The sequence below is a fragment of the Caretta caretta genome, chromosome 22 (assembly GCF_965140235.1).
Source record: "Caretta caretta isolate rCarCar2 chromosome 22, rCarCar1.hap1, whole genome shotgun sequence".
NCBI classification, from domain to species: domain Eukaryota; kingdom Metazoa; phylum Chordata; order Testudines; family Cheloniidae; genus Caretta; species Caretta caretta.
In genome coordinates, this window is record NC_134227.1 from 10,241,033 (window position 1) to 10,262,945 (window position 21,913).

The following is a 21,913-nucleotide window of genomic DNA, read 5'->3' on the forward strand; positions in this document are numbered from 1 at the left end:
TAATCTAAGCCCTATGCAGTGATTTTAAACTCCCCTCCCAAGTGGGAACTCCATCACCTTGGAGGCATCAAGGCCCTTGACTGCGGGGGGATGGGAAATGTATACCTCTGGTGCTTGCTGTAGAGAATCCAGTCCATTATGGCCCCAAGTCAGACACTTCCAAATCTTTCTGCTTGTGGATTTAGGTGTCCAGTGCAAGTGGGAGAAATCAAATCCAGGTCTCCTCCGAGGTGTCTTGCTGATCCGTCTTAGCAGCTGCTCGGTGTCTCCGTTCACTTGGAGAGCTCCATTCTGCAGAGAGCACCCCTCAGTCATTTCAAAACCGTTGGTGTCACCAAAGGCTGAACTAACATTGCAAGTGTCTGTAGCAGGGAATCCTGTTAAACCTTCCTCCTCTGTCTCCCCCCTTAGGCACCCTTAGGGCTTGATGGGTTGAGGGCCATGCTCATATGGGGTGTCCTGTTTCATGTACAACAAAAGCCCAGTGATGTGTACAGGGATCATGTGCCTCAAGTGACTTGGAGGCCTTTTCTGTTTCTCTGCCATGAGAGTCTTTGCTCACAAGCAGCAAAGCCATGGCCTAGTGACCAGCTGGGATGGAACAGGTGGAACACATTCTCTCTGCGTGGTCTTTCAGCCCCGAGCCTGGTTTCATAGCTTAGATGTGGCAAGACGCTCTGTTTATTAGAGGTGAAATTGACCACTATGCAGAGGATTGGCACAAGGCCTGAAGTGGTGCATAAGCCTTTGTGCCGATCCTCTGCATGGTTGTTGGCCACAGTCAGGCCCAACATGAGAGACAGTCCCTGCCCAAGTCTAACTAGTCAGGACAGATGCCGGCTGGGTGGAGAAACTGAGGCACAGAGAGCTGAAGTGACTTTCTCAAGGTCCCACAGCAAATTTAGTGGCAGAGGTGCGACTAGAATCCAAGTGTCCTGACTCAAAGGCCACTGACCTGTTCATTGGACCATGCTTCTCCCACCGGTGTTAATTTTACCCTAGGTGCTTTCTATTTCAAGCCTGTGTGGCTATCTTCAATCTACATAGAAACGGAATGAACGGTTCTGTCATCACCCACCCGTGGCTCCAGTCATCCAAAGCTAGAGCTCCCTCCACCGTACTGACCACAGCTGAAGAAAAAACACCAGGAGTTTGTTCTATGTGGGCATAAAGGCCCAGTTGAGTTAGCCCTCCCCTTTGTAGTTGAACAGCTTTCAGGTCAATTGTGCTGGTTGGGATCACTTGTAGTCTCCCACCCAGGCTACAGTACGACCAGACCAAATGTTAGTTGTGTCCGTGGTACTGAAGGGGGCTGGAGGTGTCAGTCAAGTTAAGACGACTTGATTGAGCTAACTTAATTGAGACCCACATTTTCATCTCTATAGATAGAACTTCGATGGTGAGGACTGGAGTTAAGGGGCCAAAACCCTGGTGGGTGGTATCAGTTTTTAATAATGCCTTACACATCCTTACACATATTGTCTTGAAGCTTTGGTTTCCTTGCCTTGTGGCCTGAAATGCCCTTGGAGCTGTCTTGTGCTGGGATGATGAAGGGCTCTTTAATATTTGGATGCAGCCCGTGAGTTTTTGTGACTGTCTGCGACTGAATGTTTTTCAGGATCAACTTTTAACCACCTTTTGCAGGAGTAGCTTTGGGGCGTTCGGAATCAGAAATTTAAAATTTCATTGAGTAGCCCCTCCTGCCAGCTAGGCTGCTGCCCTCACAATGCTATTTTTAGCATGCTAACTTGATCAAAGCTAGCATGTGTACATCTACCAGAGCTGGAAGGTACATCTCCAGCTGCAGTGTAGACATACCCTGAATGTCTTCCAGTAACACCTCTGTGTGTCCTTTGAATGTCCTTGCCTGAGTGGGTTAGTTTCACTATTATCTCAGTGCTGCTTGTGGAGAGAGATTTCCATGGTGAACAGGGGAGGTTGCTTAAGATCCAAGCCTGCTTGCTTGCCTGAATGCTTCTAGACACTCCAATGCTATGGTGATGAACCACGGTAGTGAAGGGCCATCTAAGTTCCTGGGTAGATAAACTTGGCTCTTGCCCTTCTCTTTGATTCCGTTGAGTAATTGAGTTCTGCAAGCCACGAATCTGGCTGCGGTGATGAGACTGGACATAGCCAATATTGGGTTTTGAACATTGAGGGTGGGGAGAAATAGTCTGCCCTGGGAGACCATGGAGGTGGGAAGGGATGGCTGTTGTGCTCACTGAGAAGCCTTGCTGGAGCCTGTCCTGAAATGCCCTTTCAGCAGAGTTATGAGGTGCCACTTGCCTAGAGCTACGGTGGAGCTAGAAGCCCTTGCGTGCTTGCTTGCATTCTTCTCTTCCCTCCATCTTTTGTCGTTTGCCCCTTTGCTCTGCCCAAGTCAAACAAAAACTTCAGTCCCTTGTGGTATTCGCCACCTACACTGAACCTCTGATTCGACCTGAGATCTCCCACTGTCTCCAAGTCCCTCCTGAAAAAGGCCTTTGCTGGGAGGCCTGCAACGTGGCTTCCACTTCCTTAGCTCCCCTGCATGGAGCTAGGCTGCCTGGCTAACATGGATGGAGTGTGTTTGATCTTTACAGAGGGGTTCTGGGGTGGGGAGGGGAATAGTATGTTATTGTGACCTTAGCATGGGCACTTCCTGGCTTGGGAGTGCTTCATCCTGGGACTTCAGGGAGAAAGTTAGTGTTGTTCTTCAGGTTATAGAAATGACTTTATCAGAGTGTTCAGACCATTCTTGTCAGCTGGCGACAGGCCCTAGCAATGGCTTTATTGAGCTAAACATCATGTTTTGGAAATGACTCCTAAAAACTTGCAGACCAATCTTGGCCAGGCTGGCCCAGCTCTCACGTGGCACATACACTGATTGTCTAGTTCAGCGGTTCTAACTGTGGGTCGGGACCCCAAAGTGGGTCCTGACCCCCTTTGAATGGGGTCGTCATAGCTGGCTTAGACTTGCTGGGATCGTGAAGTAACTTTTCTTGTCAGAAGGGCGTGGTGGTGCAATGAAGATTGAGAACCCCTGGGCTAGTTGTATCTTTGTGGCTCTTTTGGGGGACTCCTTTTGATAAGGAGAGATGCTGTCGGCTTGCTGTGGACACTCGAGTTTCTGTGGCCCCGTTTGTTAGAACGGGTTGGCCCGTGTGTGTCTGGCCCACTCATTGTGGACATGTAGCGTGCTACCTAGTCTCTGCCCCACATCCCAAAGGTGGCTGTTTTTCTGTATCAGTGGTTCCTATGTGGTGGTAGTTTAAAGTTCTTTGGGATCTTTCTGGAGGAAAGCCACTCTAAAATAAAAAGCACTTGTTGCAGATATTCAGATTAAGGGAAGGCACCGTTGAGCAGCAGCAATCTTTAGAGGTGGTGAAGGCTGGATGGCTTGACAAAAGGCTGTCAAAGGCACTTGTCTCCTGAGTTGGGCTTGATCACCTCCAGCTCAGCTTTGAAAGCCACCAGTTGAGAGAAACTTTATTTTCTGGAGCTCTCTTACTTTACATGCCCCATAAAGTGGTGAGCACCTCAGGGTTCCCCAGTCGGATTGTGCATGAGGCACTCGCTAATTCAAACAGGCTAGGGCCACCTAGCTGGACCCCGCTGCCCTGAATGTCCGATGTCTGAACTGCCTACTCATTCCAATCGGGGTAACCTCACTGTGTGACCGCTCGCTTTATGCAAACATTTGAGCTCTCCTAGCATGAATACTTGGCACCAAGGCGATCAGGTTTCACTCACCTGTTTCAACAGCCACGAAAAGCAAATTCCAGATAGTAAAATGAGCAAGGAGTAGTTCCAGAAAGGACATGGTGCTGTGTGCCTTCTCTGAGTGGAGGTCTTGGATAACGAACTACAGGGCAAATGGCTAAAGGACAGCTTCAGTCTGAAAGAGACTCTAAAAATGGTGCTGTCAGAGCTGGGGGGTGTGTGTGCATGTGCGTGCACCTAGTTTTTCACTCCTGTGAGCTTAGTTGGGGTCTATTCCTCCTTGTGCACCATGAACAGAATCCAGATGAAGTGGGCTGTAGCTCACGAAAGCTCATGCTCAAATAAATTGGTTAGTCTCTAAGGTGCCACAAGTACTCCTTTTCTTTTTGCGAATCCAGATTGTGCACTGGGTCCTAGTTACACCTGAAGGCAATGCGGCGGACAGGGACTGCCAAGAGTCACTTGGCCAGCATGCTGTTACTTGTGACTCAGAAGGGTTAAAAACACTCCCCCAAACTCCAAATGATGCTCCCTAGACATGCATGGACTATTGCCTCAGATGAAAAGCAGCTTTATAAAGAGCTTAAAACAGGCCCCCAGATTGCTGGTGTTTACCTGTTGCTTCATTTTCAGGCACTACTATTTATACCAACCCCCCCCCCCCCCAGCAACCCTGGTTGCTAGGTGGTTTTCCTCTCCCCCCGTCTTCCACTCCATCTTTGCCATTGTTTTTTCTAACCCTTCTAGCACAGTATGATGTCCATCATGTGCACAAGACTGCACTGTTTCTACTAGACACCTGTTTTCATGCAGCCCCCTTAACTTAATAATTAGTTTGACTCCCCTTTTTGCTGCATTCAATGTAGAACAAAGGTGGCAGTCAGGAAATTGGGCTGTAGAAGATGTGAGCCCCGGAATCTCTTAGTGCAGCAAAAGCGTTAGGGCTTGATTCACACAGGGGACGTCAGTGGGTTGCAACGCTGAGCCCTGCCACCCAGTGGAATTTACAGCCCCAATAGGCCACGGAGAGTTAGACATCTCAGGAAGGGATTCACAGATGCCAACAAGCCAACTGGGAGCTGCCTAAGCTAGCCAATAAGACGTGCCTAACTCTGTAGGCGCCTGCCTCTGCTTGGGATTCTCAACCGTGATGCCTTTCCTGGTCTTAGGCACGTAAGCCAGGTCAGCTGCTCAGGTGGCCTATTACAGTCAGTAGCCCAGTGGCTGGGGCACACATCTGGGATGCAGAAGACCGGGGTTCAGGTCAAAGTGTGGACCTGAGTCAGGTTGTCTGTGTAGTGTAACATGCACACTAAGCCCATGTCCCACAGATCCAGGTTTACAATGCAGTATAGATATACCCTAAATGCTGTGACTTGTGAGAGAAGAGCAGCATTAAAACCTCTAAAACAGATGGGGAGCGGTCAAAGCAGCCCTTTGAAATTCCTGTTATCTTGCAAGGAGGGGGAGAGCTTCTCTGTATAAAGATGTTGTGTTATCCACTGGCATTCAGTCTGCAGGGTTACTTTCAGGAGCGGGAGATGTAACTTCTTAGGGTGGGGGTGTAGGTGTAGGTTGGTGGCATCAACTGAAATGGTTAGACCATGTTAATGGCAGAAAACGATGACTGCAGGGGAAAAATCTGATGCTGTTTAATGAATTTTGTTGATACCTGTAAATACAGTAGTACTCAGGATTCCCTAGTCATGGGGTACAGCTAGTTCCTGCCCACAAGAGTTCACTTCTCCCACCATCCACCTGTTTTAATGGCCAAACCCAATTTTGGAATCCCGCTGTTGTTAGGAAACTGCCACCTCCCTTTTGTGCTACTCCTGCAGCATTGCTCCTTGCCTAGTAATTCGGGATGAGAAGAAAAGGAGACTAGGAAAGCCAAGGTTGGTTTATTTTTTCTTTTCAGAACAGTTATGCCACAGGTGTAACTGAACAGATAAGCGCCGGGACAGACTGACAGGCAGCAATTTGCAATAGGCTTGGCACGTAAATACAGCACTCATCACCTCTCTTGTCTTTCGAGGTACCTGGCCCCAAAACCTCATGGCTCTAAACTAGTTTTCCCATGCCCTATCGCTTTTCAGTATATTGTTAATTAACCTGGCCGAGGCACAAACACACACAAATGTAAAGGAGTAGGTTTTAACCTGGCTTGATTAATGCTGTTGGGTTGTACATCTGAATGTGAGCTCAGTGGAACTGCTGACTTGTTTTTTTTTAAATACTACAAGACACCTCAGTCTGGATCATTGCATTACAGTACAAATAAAAACAGAAAACAAAACCACATCCGCATCATACAAAGTGGAAAGAAAATGAGAATCTAAGTATTTACAGAGCGGGGCTGGGAAAACCACAAAAATATTTACATAAAAATACATGAGCTTGTCAGCATATACATTTTACACTAGTTCACAAAAATTCCACCAAAAACAAAAAAACCCAAACATGAAAATAAGACACTCTATAAATTAAAGTGAAGGGAACGCTGAAGGTAATCCTAAGGCTTTCTGGGATTTCTCTCTCGTGCGGCTTAGGGCAAAAAGGGTCAAATTTCTACAGCAGGAAAACGAACTGCAAAAATCACCATGCGTGTTGGTTTTTGCAAGAATGGTTGCACGCACTGGGGTTACTGTGTACACCTCTTTAAACTACACCATGTCTGTGGCATCAGACTTCTGTAGCACAAGGTTCTGGAAAAGTGTCACAGGCCCTTTAAAAAATAAATGTTCAATGCAATTTTTCATTCAGATTTTCTAGCACATTACAAACTGTTTCAGTCAATGCTTTGTCTACATACCAATGAGATGAATGGCAAAGACTACACACGAGGGTCTGTCCCTTTTGTAGCTAAAGGGAACAATACATTTTTCAAGTTTGTTTTAGTTTTGTGTAGCAATTTGCTACACCTGTGCAATCCTCACTGATACCCCTACCCCCCACCCCCAAGCGATAAGCACAAGCCTATTACCTCTGTAAAGACCTGTAGGCACAAAGTTTTTACTGTCATATGCATAAAGTTTAAACCTGATCAGAATTTTTAAAATCAGAACTGAAGTAGATGTGCCAGGGCCCATGCCTTGGTTGTTAGCTCAACATCTGTACTCTTGGAGAGCTTGCTTTATGCGCCACATTCTGCTCTGAGTTGCAGGTGCAAATCCAGAGCAGATCTCTGCACCACTCCCAGAGCAGAACTGGGCCCAAACTCTCTCACATGGTAATGAGAAATTAAGCTGAAAACTCAGCAAGTGGCAATAAAGAGGCAGGCAGGCAGTGATACAGGTATAGGGAACTTGCCAAATCTGCTACTGCTCATGGATTCTTACTGAAGTTATACTTAGACAATAGGTTACTACAGATGAGCGGAATCTGGCACATAGTTGGTACGTTATCATCCTATTTTTTCCCCTCCTTACCCCATTCACTGATGGGACTTCTAAATAATCCCCCTATATGTCATATTGTGCATCATACCCAACTATTACTTGGCCAAGGGCCACCTGAGACTCTTGAGTGACCTGGGGCAATTCCCGTCCCCTTTTTCCTGAAGAATGGACACTGTTGGGTGTATAATCTAATGAAGGGGGTGGGACCATTTCTCTAAGGGCCATCAAGTTCCAAAATGTAACCACAGTACAAGAGCAGAACTGCATAGTTCACTATATGGCTTTGTCAAGGGGGAAAGAAGGTTCAAAATATTAGCAGCTGTTAGCAGTTGCGTGCCCATGAAGGGTTCATGTTCCTTGCTTGCTGCTCTAGTCTCACCCCTTCATTAGGGCACCTGCCCTAACACTGGACTCTTACAGGGCTGCTGGCCCTCCAATCACATGTTGATAAGGCTGGGCATGGGAGGAGACTAGGGATAAACTCGTTCCCAAGTACGTTAAAGGGAAGAGGCTGAATGAATGTCTCATGCTGGAACAAAAAAGAAAGATCCCTGATCTCTTAGAGGGCTGTTATCACAGAGATGTTGTGACAAAGTGGTGGATTTTCTTGTGTTTCCAATGGTTTGCATGCAGAGGGCGACCCCCGAGAAGGGCTGTCTTACTGAAGGGGGGACCGCACAGGGCCAAGAGTGGGCACAACCTGTGACGCCATTAATCAGTTTGTCTGTCTTCACTATTTCCTGACTAACTCCATGCGTGGAGGCTCTTATTCCAGAATAAGAACATCTGAATTAGTTTAATCCAGGGATTAATCTAATCTGGACTAAAGCTCTCTTATTCTGGTATAAGAGCATCCATCCATGGAGGTTAACCAGGAATAGCTAGTTTGCTCTAAAGTCACACCCTACCTTTATTCCAGATTAATTTAATTTAATTTGTCTAGACAAGTCCCTAGTGATGGGGTCAGTTGTTCACTTATGGGGCCATTCCTGTATGGTGCTGAGGGGCCTTGACTTCCAAGGAACCCAGTGATGGTAGAGTGCTGTGAACAATGGATCAGGCGGAGATCCCAGGCTCTGTCTCTTGCTGCTACGGCTTGTAAGGAGTGGAAATCTTTTGGAGATACTGTTTATGCCCTATAGGAGCAAGCAAATGAGCAAAGACATTCAAAGCAGCTTAGTTCAGCTATTTCTCTGGGTAACTTAAGGCCAACACAGAGAGGATGGTGGAGAGAATTAAGGCATTGAGGGGGAGAGATTTGACAGGCTGTCCTTGTCACCTGAATAGCCTGTACCTGCCCCAAATCCAGAACAAGGGAGGCTGACACTCTGGAACAGCAGAGGGGAGATGAAGTGCGAAGACCCAATACTAGTCTCTAAACATAGCTTGACTGACTACTGTAGCTAGACTCCCCTGGACAGATTATATTGGGGAAAGCCAGATTTACTAGCAGAAGTGGCCCCGTGTTCTCAGCTAACAGCCCTTTTCACACACCCCCAAAGAATAATACCCTCTAGTTGATAATTAGTCACAAGGTGAATGATATTGAGGTAACCTGGATCACAGTGCTTTTTTCCTGACAGCTAAATTTATTTCCATAACATTTAGGAAAAACTCTATATTGAACATATTCTTCTTAAAACAATACATTGCACAATAAAATCAGACCATAGGCTATCCTAGTTGAAACAGCCCCAGAAAAGGCTATGAGAGTAAAAGAACCAAAATCCTAATGACTAGGTACCTACTAGAAGGGTGGTGGTCCCCTGTGAGCGCTGACAGGTTTTTATTATTACTTTAAAAGCCCAAAATAGCAATGAATAAAACACTTGTTCTAGGAGGCTCTGACATGAGTTCCTTTAATAATCTTAGCTATGCTAGCTGCAGGACTTCCAGCTAAGAGAACTTTTCAGGTGCTTTCTTTAAGTAAACCCTCTGAATTTCAAAACAGGGAGAGATGTTGTGTGATCCACCAGTACATGAAAGGTCCCAGTACCATGGGTGAACTCTGAATGTTTTAAATGCTAAATCTCAAGGATTTTCTAGGAAGCCCTGTCTCATAAAATGTATGTGATTTATAGCCGGGTTAAAATGGCTGTGAACCCAGAGAGGCTGCAGATGAAACGCTGTCTTGTTTCTATTAAATAGGCAAGGCAACACCAGGTGTGTGCTGTAAAGAAGTGCACTGTCCCTTCCCTTCCCGCTGCCTGAAGGGAGGCAATGCTATTTCATAGCATGCACGTAACTGCTCTGTGCTTACATCAACTCACTGCAATCTCATGAGTGAGGGCCTCATCCTGTAGGCCGCATATGAAAGTCAACAGGAGTTTTCCATGAAGGACTGAGTTATTTGGGCCAGAGCAACTCCATGGTTGTGCAAGTCGCTCCCAGCAGGGAACCTGTGCTCTAGTTTACAAGCTGGACGTAATCATCTAGTGACATTGTAAATAGATAGTAGTTTCTGGCCAGCTAGGACGTGCAATTAAATAGCTGGTACTGCAGGTAGCCTGTAAGTAAAGAGGAATTAGCATGAAATGTGTATGCTGTTCAATCACCTGTACCCAAGTGTGTGTGTGGGGGGGAGAGGGGGTAGGTTTTTTTACTTTCAAAGCTCATCTCCATTTACAGAATGAGGGTGAACTCTTGAGTTTCGGTAAATATCCCTTCTTATAGCCAGAAGCAGCTTGTTTAATGAGCCTTTAAAAACCAGCCTGTGTTCTGTCTTGGGGCCAATCTCTGTCTACCCCTGCACAATTTTCAAGGGGAGGCAGAGCACCAATAATCTAGGAGGAAACCAACACTTGGAAGCTGTCCTTTTCCCACAGCTTGCAATGTGCTACTGATGCAATCTGAAAGGGTCAGAACAGAGACTCCCCTCTGGCATCTCATTCAAAGGGTAAAACGTATCCATGCAACTCCTCTAATGTTGGCAGCTGGGAGAGTGACTGGATATGCCAAGAGAAAGCTGCATGCAACCAGCAGCCCGTGTCAAACCAGGGGAAGGAAAACCCCTTTTCCCCTCCACACCATGCCTCTTTCAGATCTGCTCTGCCTCTCTGGGTCCTGGCTCATCTTTCCGCATTCCAACACAGCCTGCACGATCATTCCAACCTCTCAAACGACACGAAAGAAAACTATACACCTAGGACAAACATTGAGTGGTGAGCTGGTGGCAGGGTTGAGAGTGGGGTGCTTTTTTTTTTTAAATTTTGTCATTGAAAAAATAAAACAGTCCACTGTCCAGCAGAGGCTGCTTAGGCTCTATCCCTCCTTCCCCCAGCTCACTCAGCATGGATCTCTGTCTCCGGCCTCTGCAAACACAGCTCTGTAGGGAGAAAGGCCCCCTGGCCCAAAGCTGTGGCGTATGTCCTACTGTGTGAATGGGGAAAGCCAGGGGGCATGAACCCCCCTCCTCCAAGGTAGCCCCCTCTTTGGTGCTGAGGCATGGTATGGTAATCCTCCAAATTATCGTACTGGGACAACACTGTCATACTGCTTTGGCGTTTGCCAAGGGTTTGGTATGGGTACAGGAGGCTAGGGTCCCTGTCCATGTTCTCCGGATGCCGGATTCTGAGGCTCTGGCTCCGTTCTGGCTTGGGAGGTGGCGCCATGGGTTGGACATGGTGCTCCTCCTCTTTATTATAGCAGTCTCTGGTGTGTTTCTCGCCAGGAGCTATTTGCCTGGCTCGAGGCCTTTCCAAGTCTGGCCGGTCCTCTGCCAGCTTCGCTTCCTTGTGGTTGAGTCTCAGGGCCTCCTGGCCGGCTGTGACGTACTTCCCACCTGAGTGCTGGAAACCAATGGGCTCCATGGGTTCCTGGCCACCCTTTGGCCTGAAGTCGGGGTAAGGGGGCCCATTTTTGGATTCCGAAGGCTGCCGATGGCTTGCTTCCTGCTGCAGGTGTCCCCTGTGCTCTGTAGCGTTACAGCCTGGCTCGTGCAGCTTTCTGCTCCTGATGCTGCTCTGCTTCTGGGGAAGGGAAGGCTTCTCTGACTGCCCGTTCCCATAGGCCCCATGGTAATGGGCTCTGTCTGGCTCCGCCTCTGAGTGCTGCAGATAGTAACGTTCGTCCCCTTCAGGGGTGGCTGCCGTGGTTGGATACCTCCCTTCGGCCACAGTCAGGAGACCAGTTTTCCCAGGATCGGATTTGCTGCGGAGGTGGATGATGTCCAGCTCCTCCTGCAGCAGCGGACCCAGGTTGTCATACTGGGACATCACTGGCCCTTTCGCTTTCTGGCGTGAGCGGCTCTCCCGGCGGATGGACTGCAGGCGGTATTTCTCCATGTCCTCCAGGTCCCATGACACGTACGTGTGCTTGATGTCCGGGGCTGGGGGCACATCTCTGCTGATAAAGCTGTGCTCTTTTCCCACCAGGTGACTCATCAGGCCTCCCCGAGGATAGGCAGGCAGGCCAGGATAGCGGTAGAGATTCTTACTTTGCAGCCTCGAGGTGTAGGATGCAAAGTCTCGGCTAGGAAGGGGGTGGAAGTGCCTGAGCCGCATCGTGCTGTAGGGGTCCAGGTCATAAACCCCCCCCTCTGCTGCTGTGGGGTAATAGGAGGAGCCAGACGAGCTGGAATAAGGGCTATACCTGTAATGCACACGCCCGTTCTCGAAGTAAGGCTGCAGCTGAGTGACATGATAATCTGAGTGGGGCTGGCATGGCTTGTACTGATAGAGGGGCCGCGGGCAGTACACGGGCTCATCGTCGGGAGGCACCTCTGTCCGTGAAATGGGGACGGAGCGGATGGTGGAAGGGGTGGAGACGTGCAGCGACTGCACCCTTCGGATGGTGGGGTAGGGCGGAGCCTCCTCCACGTAGCCGGTGCTCCGCAGGGTGGTAGGGCTCATGGAGGACGTGTACTCCATGCGGCTGCGAGGCTTGGAGTGATGGGCTGATGTGCTCTTTCCTTGGCTGGGGTAGGCGGTGTAGCGAGGGCCCATGGATGTGGGTGTTTCCGATCTGGAGGCGTAAGCTTGGTGCTGGTCGGACTTGCTGTGGTAGGAGAGATGTGGTGGGACGCTCTCTGGCCTGTACTGATGGACGGACGCTGGCTTGTGATGCAGATAGTTCTCTGGCATGGGCGGCTCAGGGGCACTCTCTGGCTTGGGATGGGGGAGATATGCAGACTGCAGAGAGGCATGCTTGGGCGGCGGTGGTGGGGGCAAGGCCTCCTCCCCGGACGATGGCAGAATGGAGGAAGCCAGGAAGGAATGGTAAGTGGAGGTATTCACTGTATCCAGACTGTTGGAGTGCATGGCTGCAGCTATCTTACTCTCCAGTGTCCTCACGGGCGGGATGGGGGGTGCAAAGCCATAGGAGGAGTGTGCAGGGACTGACTCGGAACGCAGGTGCAAAGAGGGAGCCCTGACGTTCTCCCGGGCCTTTTCCAAATGGCCCTGGTGGGACACAGCAGTGGATGAAGTACATCGGGTAGCGGAACTACTTTCGGTGACAAAAACTGGAGCAGGTTCGGCTAGTTGAGGCTCAGCTGGCTTTTCTGGAGGCAGTGCTCCTCGTACCTAGTATGGAGAAACGACATCAAGGTTAGTGTGTGAGAATCCCTCCCCCTCCACTGCAGAGTCTCTATACTGGATACCCGTATTATTAGCTCTACAGAATGTATCACACTCCCCTACAATATAGCCCAGGCTGCTGGATTGAACATGGGAGTGCAGGGGGTGTTCTGGCTGACAGCAGGGGCAATGCTGCCTTTTGAGAGGTATTCTAGTGATCTTTGGGACATGCTGCAATTTGCACCTGGTTTCCCCAGGCTTAATAGGGACTAGTGGATGGGCTGGGAAGTGCTGAGATTGTCCATTTATTTTTGTAATCATAAATGGTGAGGAGAAGGCTGTTGTCAGTCTATGGTTTCTAAAGACCAATTGGCCAAAACTTTTTGTACAGAGCCTAGAACACTTTGACAGGTGGCTTTTATAAAGGTATGTATTTTAGCACATGTGAACCTTGTTTCAAATCTATATACGCAGCTCTGAGTTAATGCATGATCTATAGTAGTATATCAGTAGTGTACAAATATTTCACTTCCTGTGAATTAACAACACTATTCCTTAGTGTGTGTCAGACAATGTTTAGATTCCAAGTGTGTGTGAATGCAGTTGCTCTGTTGGTGTGGCTCAAGTTGGTATCATGTAGCATTGTGATGTCTAAAGCCATTTGAGCCTACAACCAAATCCCAGGATTCAGGACTGTTACTGAACTGTGCCACTAACTGGCTAAGGGGATCCCAGCACTGTTAAAAATACCATCCTTAAGAAGAGACTAAAGGGTTTGTTCGAGCCACTTCTGATGGAAGTTCACAGCATGTTTGAGCTAGGGGATGCTAGTTAAGACACCAAAAGCATGTTCTTGTATTCAAAGCTATGTGTAAATTACTCATTGCACACAGCCCACTTTCCTACCAGGACCCAAGTCTTTGTTTCCAAAACAATGTGGGACGACAAGAATAATGGTATGTTGGCATCACTGAGAAGGGGAAAGTGTCTTTCCCCTTAAAACTAGCGTAGGAGGGAGTGTACTGGGGTAGGTATTCCCTGGAAAGTATCAGTGAATATACTGTGATATTTCTGAGTGGGTGTATATATTATACATACACTAATAATTCCTGGGAATCTGGAGCAGAAAGTATGTCTCTTGCTCCTCTGTGGATAAGCCCATACTTTGTTTCTCAAAATTCCACCCCTACTATTACACACAGATGCTGTATGTACAAATAAATATACACACACACACACACACGGGGTGGGGGTCTATGTGTGCATCACTTACGTGGTTGGAATTACTTGATCCTTTGGTGGCTACTGCTGGAACTTGTCCCATGGCTGGCTGATGGTCTGCTGGTCTCTGAGATGGTGCTAGGGAATTGGTCATAAGAATGCGCTGAGCAGTCGTGACAATAACATCTGCCTGAGCCACGGGTTCAGCCGCTGTGTCCTGACCTGCTGTTCCATGACTCATCTCAGTTGCTGGTGTCTGGATAGTTGTCATGTATGTCATTGTAGCCATGGCGTTTTTCTCCCTGGCAGCTACAGGAGGAGGCTGGAGTTTGTCATCAGCTGTGCTGGCAGGGAGATGAAGCTTCTCCACAGGGATGTGATACTTATCCATAGATATGCAAGTATGGAGGTGGGGCTTATCTATAGGCACATCTGTTGTGGATGGTTCCTGGCTAAGCAAAGCACCTGTAGGGAGAGGAGTGCGCTCCCAATCCCCAGGGCCACCTGGATGGAAGGAGAAGTGGTCCTTGTCCCCCACTGTTCCAGTATGGAAGTTGGAGTGGTCCCAGTCCACCTTTGTGCCACTATGCAGGTCCCCAGGCATGCCAGTATCTAGATGGGGCTGGTCCCTATTTCCAGGTGTACTACTGTGTAGATGGTTGCGGTCCCCAGGTGTCCTAGTGAGGTCCTGGTCTACAGGTCCCCCACTCTGGAGGTGGATTTGGTTCTCAGGAACACCAGTATAGAAATGGAGCTTGTCTGGAGCAGCCCCAGCAGAGAGGTGGACCTTTTCTATAGCTACGTCAGTCTCTCCATAATTTGTACAGTCAGAATGAGCATCTCCTGGCTTCTTCTGGGACTGAGTAGATGCTTGCTGTGCGGACTCAGCTAACGCTAAGGCCAGCATGCGCGCTGCATTTTTCGGAGGAGGAGGAGGGATAAGAGAGACAGAACTGACAGGAACAGGATCCTGGGGGGAGTCGAGGGCAACTGCTCCTAATGGGGGGGAAAATTGAGAGAGAGAGATTTGTTACTCTGTAAGGATAGTGACCTAACCCTATAGACCATTATGAAAAAACAGAGGCTTTTCACAGTAGCATTTCCTTGATGTGAAATACTGTATCTTCCGTCCCACATGCAACCGTTGCTGAATAGTACAGCTGTTCAGCAGGAAAACCACACCAAGAGATTGTCTAAAGATTCCTCTTGCATTTCTAGAGAGGTAGGAAGAAGGTAAGGCAGAGAACGAGACCCCCTTTAACCAATTTGGACCACATGCTTTGGGGCTGAAAAAAAGACCCTTCTTCAAGTGTTGGCAGGTGGTCAATTCACTTGTTAACTGATATGCAAGGGTACGCTACAAACTGTTTCATTTTTTATGATAGGATGAAAAAAACAAGACAAAGGGGGGCACATAAGGTATTGTGGAAAGTATCCAAGAATTCTGTGATGGAGGGAAAAGACAGAGGTTTCTACTGAGACCTTAGCAACCTGCACTGCCCTGCAAGATACTCCCTCTGATTTAGGATCGGAATCTAGGCGTATTCCCCTTTCCTAAAAGGCACGCAGAGAAGTTTCTGGGAGCAGGTCCCTTTAGAACTTAAAGAAAGAATGGAGGAAAACGCACTGTACCTGGCTGTGTGTGTCCAGAAGGTACAGTCTTATTCTGGCTGGTTGGCATGGGTCGCTCCCCTTCTTCTTGCAACTCTGGCTTGGCAGCAGTCACCTGGGTCTGGGCCTCTTGATGGCATCCCTCACCTGCTGCCATTTCGTTGGCTTTCAGGGGCAAAGACACCCTCTGGGTTGGGGACCTGTTTGTGGCTTCGTTGGCGCTAATGCTTTTGCTCCAGTTTGAAGAAGCGGCACTCCCCGCAGCACTAGGCATCCCATCGCACGCTTGTCTGGGCAGTGTCAAAGAGACCGGCTCTGACATAGTCACCAGCGGAGACTTGATTGGCTTTCGCCCCATCTTAGGCGAGAAGGCATGGGCGACCTTCTCCTCAGTTGGGCTCAGGTCCAGAGTGAAGAAGGGACTCATTTTCTCTTGGAACGGGGAGACTGGTTCAGAGCTCGGGGCACTGCCAGGGGTCTGACTCTGGCTAGCAGCTTCCAAGTCCTTCTTAGCTATGCTTGGCTTGTCCTTGTTAAAACCCATGGACTCCAGCAGAGAGATGCTGCTATCCAGGCACTCAGACTCTGCCTTGGGTGGACTGCACTGAAAAGACATAGGGTCAAAATCCAGGCTAGCTACTCCAATATCCGGTGGGCTCAGGTCAACATCTTCCGCTGACCTAGGAGAGATGAGGGCAGGAACATGAATCAGCCCCTCGTCCCCCTCGCTCTCATTGTCATGGGGCAGGTTATCATAAGAATTGCAGCGGTTCATGGTCCCCAGGAGCTCCCCATTGAAGGAAGCAGACAGTGCATCACTACTGGACCTGGGTCTTCTAGGCCGGAACAGTTTAGATTCACCTAGCAACAAGGAGACGGATAAGCATTAATAGGGCACTAGATAAATGTTCATTAAAAACTGCATGAGTTACTAGCTGTTTTTATTTAGTTTAAAACTCTGCACAATGAGTCACTAATCTCAGCTGTGGCCTCCTGGCACTAAAGTAATACAAACAATAATAAACCAGTCAGTGCAGGCTAACTTGGTTTAAAGAGAGTGTGGGAAACTAATGTAGATGTACTTGAAACCATTTGCTAGGCTAAAACAGTTGATAAACCTATTTAAGTTTAAGTTTAGTTTGCCTGGATGATGTAGGATGGATCAAATGGTTTTAGAAAACACAGTCCCAAAACAAGTTAACAAATGCAGTCGAAGTCCCAAGATGGTCTAGGTCAAGAAAGTGAATGTTAAACATAAGCAGATCTGATACAAAACACTGTCTTAATAAAATCTGGTTTTACTTTTTGATCCTAGAAGGAAAATAACATGCAGTAAAGATCTCTGAAGATTACTGCATTGGCCCATGGTACCACGTGAATGCACAAGCAAATCTAGTCCATTAAGTAGTTGTGCATCCCTTTATTTAATTATCTCATCAAGAAAGCTGTATGGTCTATAGGTGTGAAGGAGCTGTGGCAACCCAACAGGTAAGCTTACACTGAGCACTGCACTTCAGTCAGGGCTCTAGACAGTCAATAGCTTAGCAAAAATCTCTTAAGCATATGAATACATTTGGCAAATAGAAAAGGTTTTAGGGTCAGTCTCTTTTTGCTTTATCAGATATTCTGGTGGGGAGTGACAGTAAAGTACTCTTAGATTTCAAATGCATTTTAAATTGAATTATTGCTATATAGGGGTCATGTTTACTAGATTAGTTTTTTGGTTTTCCACCTCTGTGGTTCGGGTTAACTGAGCAATGCGACTTCTTGGTCAGTAATGTATTACATTTTATTCACTATATACCTACATTAGAATAAGGCAAGGGCTACAAACTTTGCCCCCCTACCTATGTTTGTCAGGGGTGTCACCCTTGACCGCCAGAGCTATGCTGGCAAAGGCCTGTAGTGCAGTTTCAGGTATACTGGCAAAACTGCTTTTGCTGGGGGAGTGGAGGAAGCTATGTGAGCAGAAGCAGAGTTTTGCTAGGATATTATACAGGGATACCCATACTGGCAAAGTGCTTCTAGTGTAGATCTGGCCTAAATTTTAGTGCTCGTGAAATGAAGTCGATTGAGTGTTCCCAGCTTACTACTTCACCTTTAGAAACGTCCCTTGTAAGTTTTTACACAACTGTGAGATAGTTTTGTGGTGATTATAAACTTCCAGTAAGAACTAGGATAGTCCAAGCTAATTTCACTTTTGACCTACAGAGGAGTTGCAGGTTCAAGGGGAATTACCTGAACCTTGCTCTGACTTTAATGAGTTCTTTCTTACACCCTAATGTTGCAGTGGGAATAGAGGATGAAACCGCCCTGACTTTGCCACCACAGTCATGCAAAAATCTGCTTTGCAACATTTAGCTCCAAAGCAAGAACAACGCCCATTGGTCTCAGTCACTCTGGATTGACGCTATTAAGTTGTTGGTACGTGACTGCTTATGAGTTACATGCACTAACAAAAGTAGACACACTGAAACATGAGCACTGTGTGACCCTGTTTGGCAACAGATTCCAAGGCCAGAAGGGACCATTGTGATCATCTCGTCTGACCTCCTGTCTAGCACAGGCCATAGAGATTCTCCAAAATAACGGCATGCCTCCTAGATAAAAGACTGGGCAGTTGCTGGCTATTTATAAAAACCGATTTTACAGGAGAAGCCCAGGACTTAGTTACGGATACCACCATCTACTTCATGAAGTGCTGTAACATTCACAGGTCTATAGAAATGTCACGCTGCCTTTTACACCTTGTGAGCCAGTTTTTCTATCTTACCATCAACAGCATGCAAGGAAGTGAGAGACTCTTCACTTTTAGCTGAGCGCAGGGTCCCACTATCTCCTCTCCCACCTACAGAACCAAACATAAAAGAAGCTTTTTTTAATAATCTGCCGCATGCTCATGGCATGAAGATAGATGGGTTTCTGCCAGCCACACCACTCACTTGAATATAAGCAGCTTTTCTACTCTCACACAAAAGCTCCAGTCACAACTGTATCCTCTTTGTAGCCCATACCACAATTTATACTACTGGGCATTTCTACAGTGTCTTCCATCACACACAAGTGAATTAACAGAGGTGCCCAGGGTTAGGGGGTGGTAATATTCTTCCCTACAAAGGGAGAAACTGACAACAAGCTGTTAATCTCTGCAGAGGGAGGGGTTGGGAAGCAAACAGGCCATAGCTCCCTAACACGGATTCCTTTTGGGGGACAGGGTGCAGGCTCACTTGAATCTGAAGTGGGAGGAATGGGTAAGGATGCACCTTGACTGGGACAATGTATCTCACTGATCCACTGGTGAAATTCAGAGTAGCCTGAAGGCTGCTCTAACTTTCACCATCTACCAGTGGCTCCAAGGGCATTACAGTAGTGAGGATCATTGGAAGCCCTCACCCCCTCTAGTTGCTGTATCAGCTTTTAGTACTGCTTTGTGGTGGTAGCACAATGCAAAGCAGCCAAAGGCAGGGAAGAACTCAGGCTGCATATTTTGTGGGCACCGAATAAGCATTAACTTTAACCCTGAAGTACTGGGGAAGTCTGTGGATATTTTTGAAACCACTGTGCCATGAAATGTACAAGGGTTCCCTAATATGGCCAAGTTGGGACTTTCATCCCCTCAATCTAATTGCATTTTGTACTAAGGAAAATTGTAAATGATTCAAAGTTCCTGAAAACTATAAGGTGGTATTTTAAGAGAATCTGAAGAGAGATACTAGATGGATATACATAAAAGGGGGTTGTGGGTAAGGGAGAGGCACATCTCTATCTAAATCACATTACACACAGTCTTAGTGATTCTAAGCACTTGTCTACATGGGGAAGTTACTATACTGGTATAACTATAGTAGTATAAACTCCCTTATTTACTCTGGAAGGAGGGCCCTTTTCCAGGTTAGTTTATACTGCTCCCAAAGAGAGACAAGCTAAACCAGAAAAACACGCTCTTATTCTGGAATAAGAGTTATACCTGTTTAGTAATGTCAGTAAATTTTCCCAGGAACTCTGAGCTGTCAGTCCTGAATATTCCATCTTAGAGGGGATGGATCCGTTGCGTTGTTTTTGTAACAATGACACCCGGATCTAAAAGCATGACTGAATCTCCACGGCCTCAGCTAAAGAACTCAGGTTCCATTAATAAAAGGCTCTAGCAGATTCAAACCTCTATTCATGGATTATGGCCTATGCACTGGAGGGGAACAGAGAAGCATGCTAAGTGTGGGTTACTTTCCCAGCAGCACCCTGTTTGGTAGGAACAAAAGGCACCCTACTTACCTGCCAGTGCTATGGCTTTCATTTCGGAGGGCTCGCTTGGGTTGCGCTGTAGTTTCCGCTTGGAGACAGAAGAGGATTTTCCCAGGTTGAAGAAGGAGCGCCAACTGCCAACGGGGGATTTCTTCATCTTGTTGGGTGGTCGTTTTCTGGAGCAAGAAAGCAGAAGGGGATCTGCATTCAAGACACATTGCCAGTCACTACGTTTTACCAACCAGACCTGACTCCTTCTGCACTTGGCCTGCTGGCTTTGGCAGAAAACTAGACACGTATATTTCAGCAGCAGAGCCTATTTATGCTCCTCTACCTGGAAAGGTCCAGTCCCAGAACTTGTGGGGTCAGTCCCATTGAACAAAGGACATTCATTTCCTCCTTGTAGCAGGGCAGGTGGAATTTTTAAGGCGCAAGGCCTGAACAGCATTCAGAGTCTGAACCAAGAATGCCTCTTATTTTATATGCAAATGTACCTGTTCCCTCCATTTATAACTAAACTAAACCTATCAGGAAAGGGATTTCATTTGCACTATAAAAGCTACTTCACCCCACACTACATCGCCATGCACATGTACGTACACGAATCTCTGGAGGGACAGAGAGTTGCATGGCCAGCTCACTCAAGGCATACAACAAACTTCTGAGGTGTAAATTGAGCCATGTGTGTCTTGCTGCACCCTCATGGATACAGAACAACCCCATCCCTACTGGGCGTGGGACACTGGCTATGATCCTGCATTGTAAGCAATTCTTGCTGAGGTCAGAGGGCTGTAATTGTTAAAAGCCTGTTGAAACACAGCAGTGATAGAAAGTAAAAGCCTCTACCTTTCAGATGGAAAGTCTATGACGGTGTGGAATTTCCCCTGTAATGCAGCAGGGCCTTCTCCCACTTCAATGTATTTACTGTCTGCCACTATAGGGGAGTTGATCTGGGCTTGCGTCCTTGCTTGTGCCTCCTCCAGGGTGAGCAGCTTAGTTGAGGGAGAGGACACCAGCAGTGATTTGGGGCGTGATAAGGAAGTGTGACCTGCAAATGAAAACCAGAGACAAGGAAGAGAATCAGAGCCGCAGCAGGAAAAGTAGGGCCCATGAATAGATTATAGCATTTCCTGAGCCCTTGGAAACCCAAGAAAAGGCCAGCATAGCTTCTATTACACACACCATTATGGCAAAGCTAACAGTGGAATTAATAATTGACAAAGTCTTACAGGATGTAACTGGGAGGGAGGAAACCATTAGGATTCTGTATCAATTACTCTGGAAGCCTACAGGACTTGATCTCCATTCTATAGTGGCTTGCTTGTAACCATCTCTGAATTCTAGGGCTAGAATATTTTCAGTTATCCTACAGGATGGTTCAAAACCCTGTAGAGAAAGGTGATAGTTTTCTTTCTAATTGCTGGTTTTACTTGCACTCCCCAATCTTGATTCTAGCTCAGAGTATGGGGAAGAATGGCTACATCTGAACATTTTAAAGGGGAGCTATTTAAAATGTTACAAACATGTTTGCAACTAGTAAGTATGCTTTAAATCACTCCTAACAAATACTGGGGTTGAGCATAATAAATTAAGAGCTGGACTGTTTTATTGCTGTAGTTGTGGGTTTTTCCCCCCCCTTTTTTTTTTTGCTACTTAAATAAAGTTTGGGGTTTTGTTTCTTTAAAGTGAGTTAAATACTTCGTTTTGCAAGATCAAAACTAGTTAAAATTACTTCCCAGGGCTACAACTCTGTCTGTCAACTTTCCTTGCAAAGGAACCTGTCATAACAGAGCTAGTTTATAGAGTGGTTTAGTAAATCATATGCAACCCTGTTACGACAGCCTTCCTGCGCTTATGAGTATGAATTTTGCCAATGTTAACATGATTATCCCTTGCCAGCTTACTGAACAACCCAACCCTGCATAAAATGTGCATGTAGGCCCTTGTCTGCACTGGCCTTTGAGCCATGTTTAAAAGTTATTGTACACTGAACAGTGGCCCAATCCTGGTTACATACTGGAGCTAGCTTGGGTAACAGTAACAGTGACGCTGCAGCAGCATCGCTGGTAACACAGACTGTACAGCGCCGCCCCCCCCTTACAGGATGCTACATGCTGTCTCGCTCCTGTAAAATGTTCCCTGAGCTTTGCTACTACCAGATGACAAGCCCCAGCATTCCTGCTCACCGTTGAGAGCAACCAACGAATTAAACACAGACAAACA

At 47.2% G+C, this 21,913-nt stretch overlaps 1 protein-coding gene across 10 annotated transcripts in view; it reads right to left on the reverse strand.

The window, feature by feature from the left end:
- Nucleotides 1-5,588: 5,588 nt before the first annotated feature.
- Nucleotides 5,589-21,913, reverse strand: part of ARHGAP32 (Rho GTPase activating protein 32) — a 400,497-nt gene continuing 384,172 nt past the window's right edge. For all 10 annotated transcript variants that reach the window (XM_048827358.2, XM_075122285.1, XM_075122286.1 and 7 more), the window contains 6 exons: nucleotides 20,537-20,738; nucleotides 19,721-19,866; nucleotides 18,222-18,296; nucleotides 15,470-16,309; nucleotides 13,890-14,833; nucleotides 5,589-12,622 (listed from right to left, as the gene is read on the reverse strand). In XM_048827358.2, coding sequence (XP_048683315.2) covers nucleotides 10,382-12,622; nucleotides 13,890-14,833; nucleotides 15,470-16,309; nucleotides 18,222-18,296; nucleotides 19,721-19,866; nucleotides 20,537-20,738 — 4,448 coding nt within the window. In that variant the 3' untranslated portion in view covers nucleotides 5,589-10,381. The remainder of the gene's footprint in view (nucleotides 12,623-13,889; nucleotides 14,834-15,469; nucleotides 16,310-18,221; nucleotides 18,297-19,720; nucleotides 19,867-20,536; nucleotides 20,739-21,913) is intronic.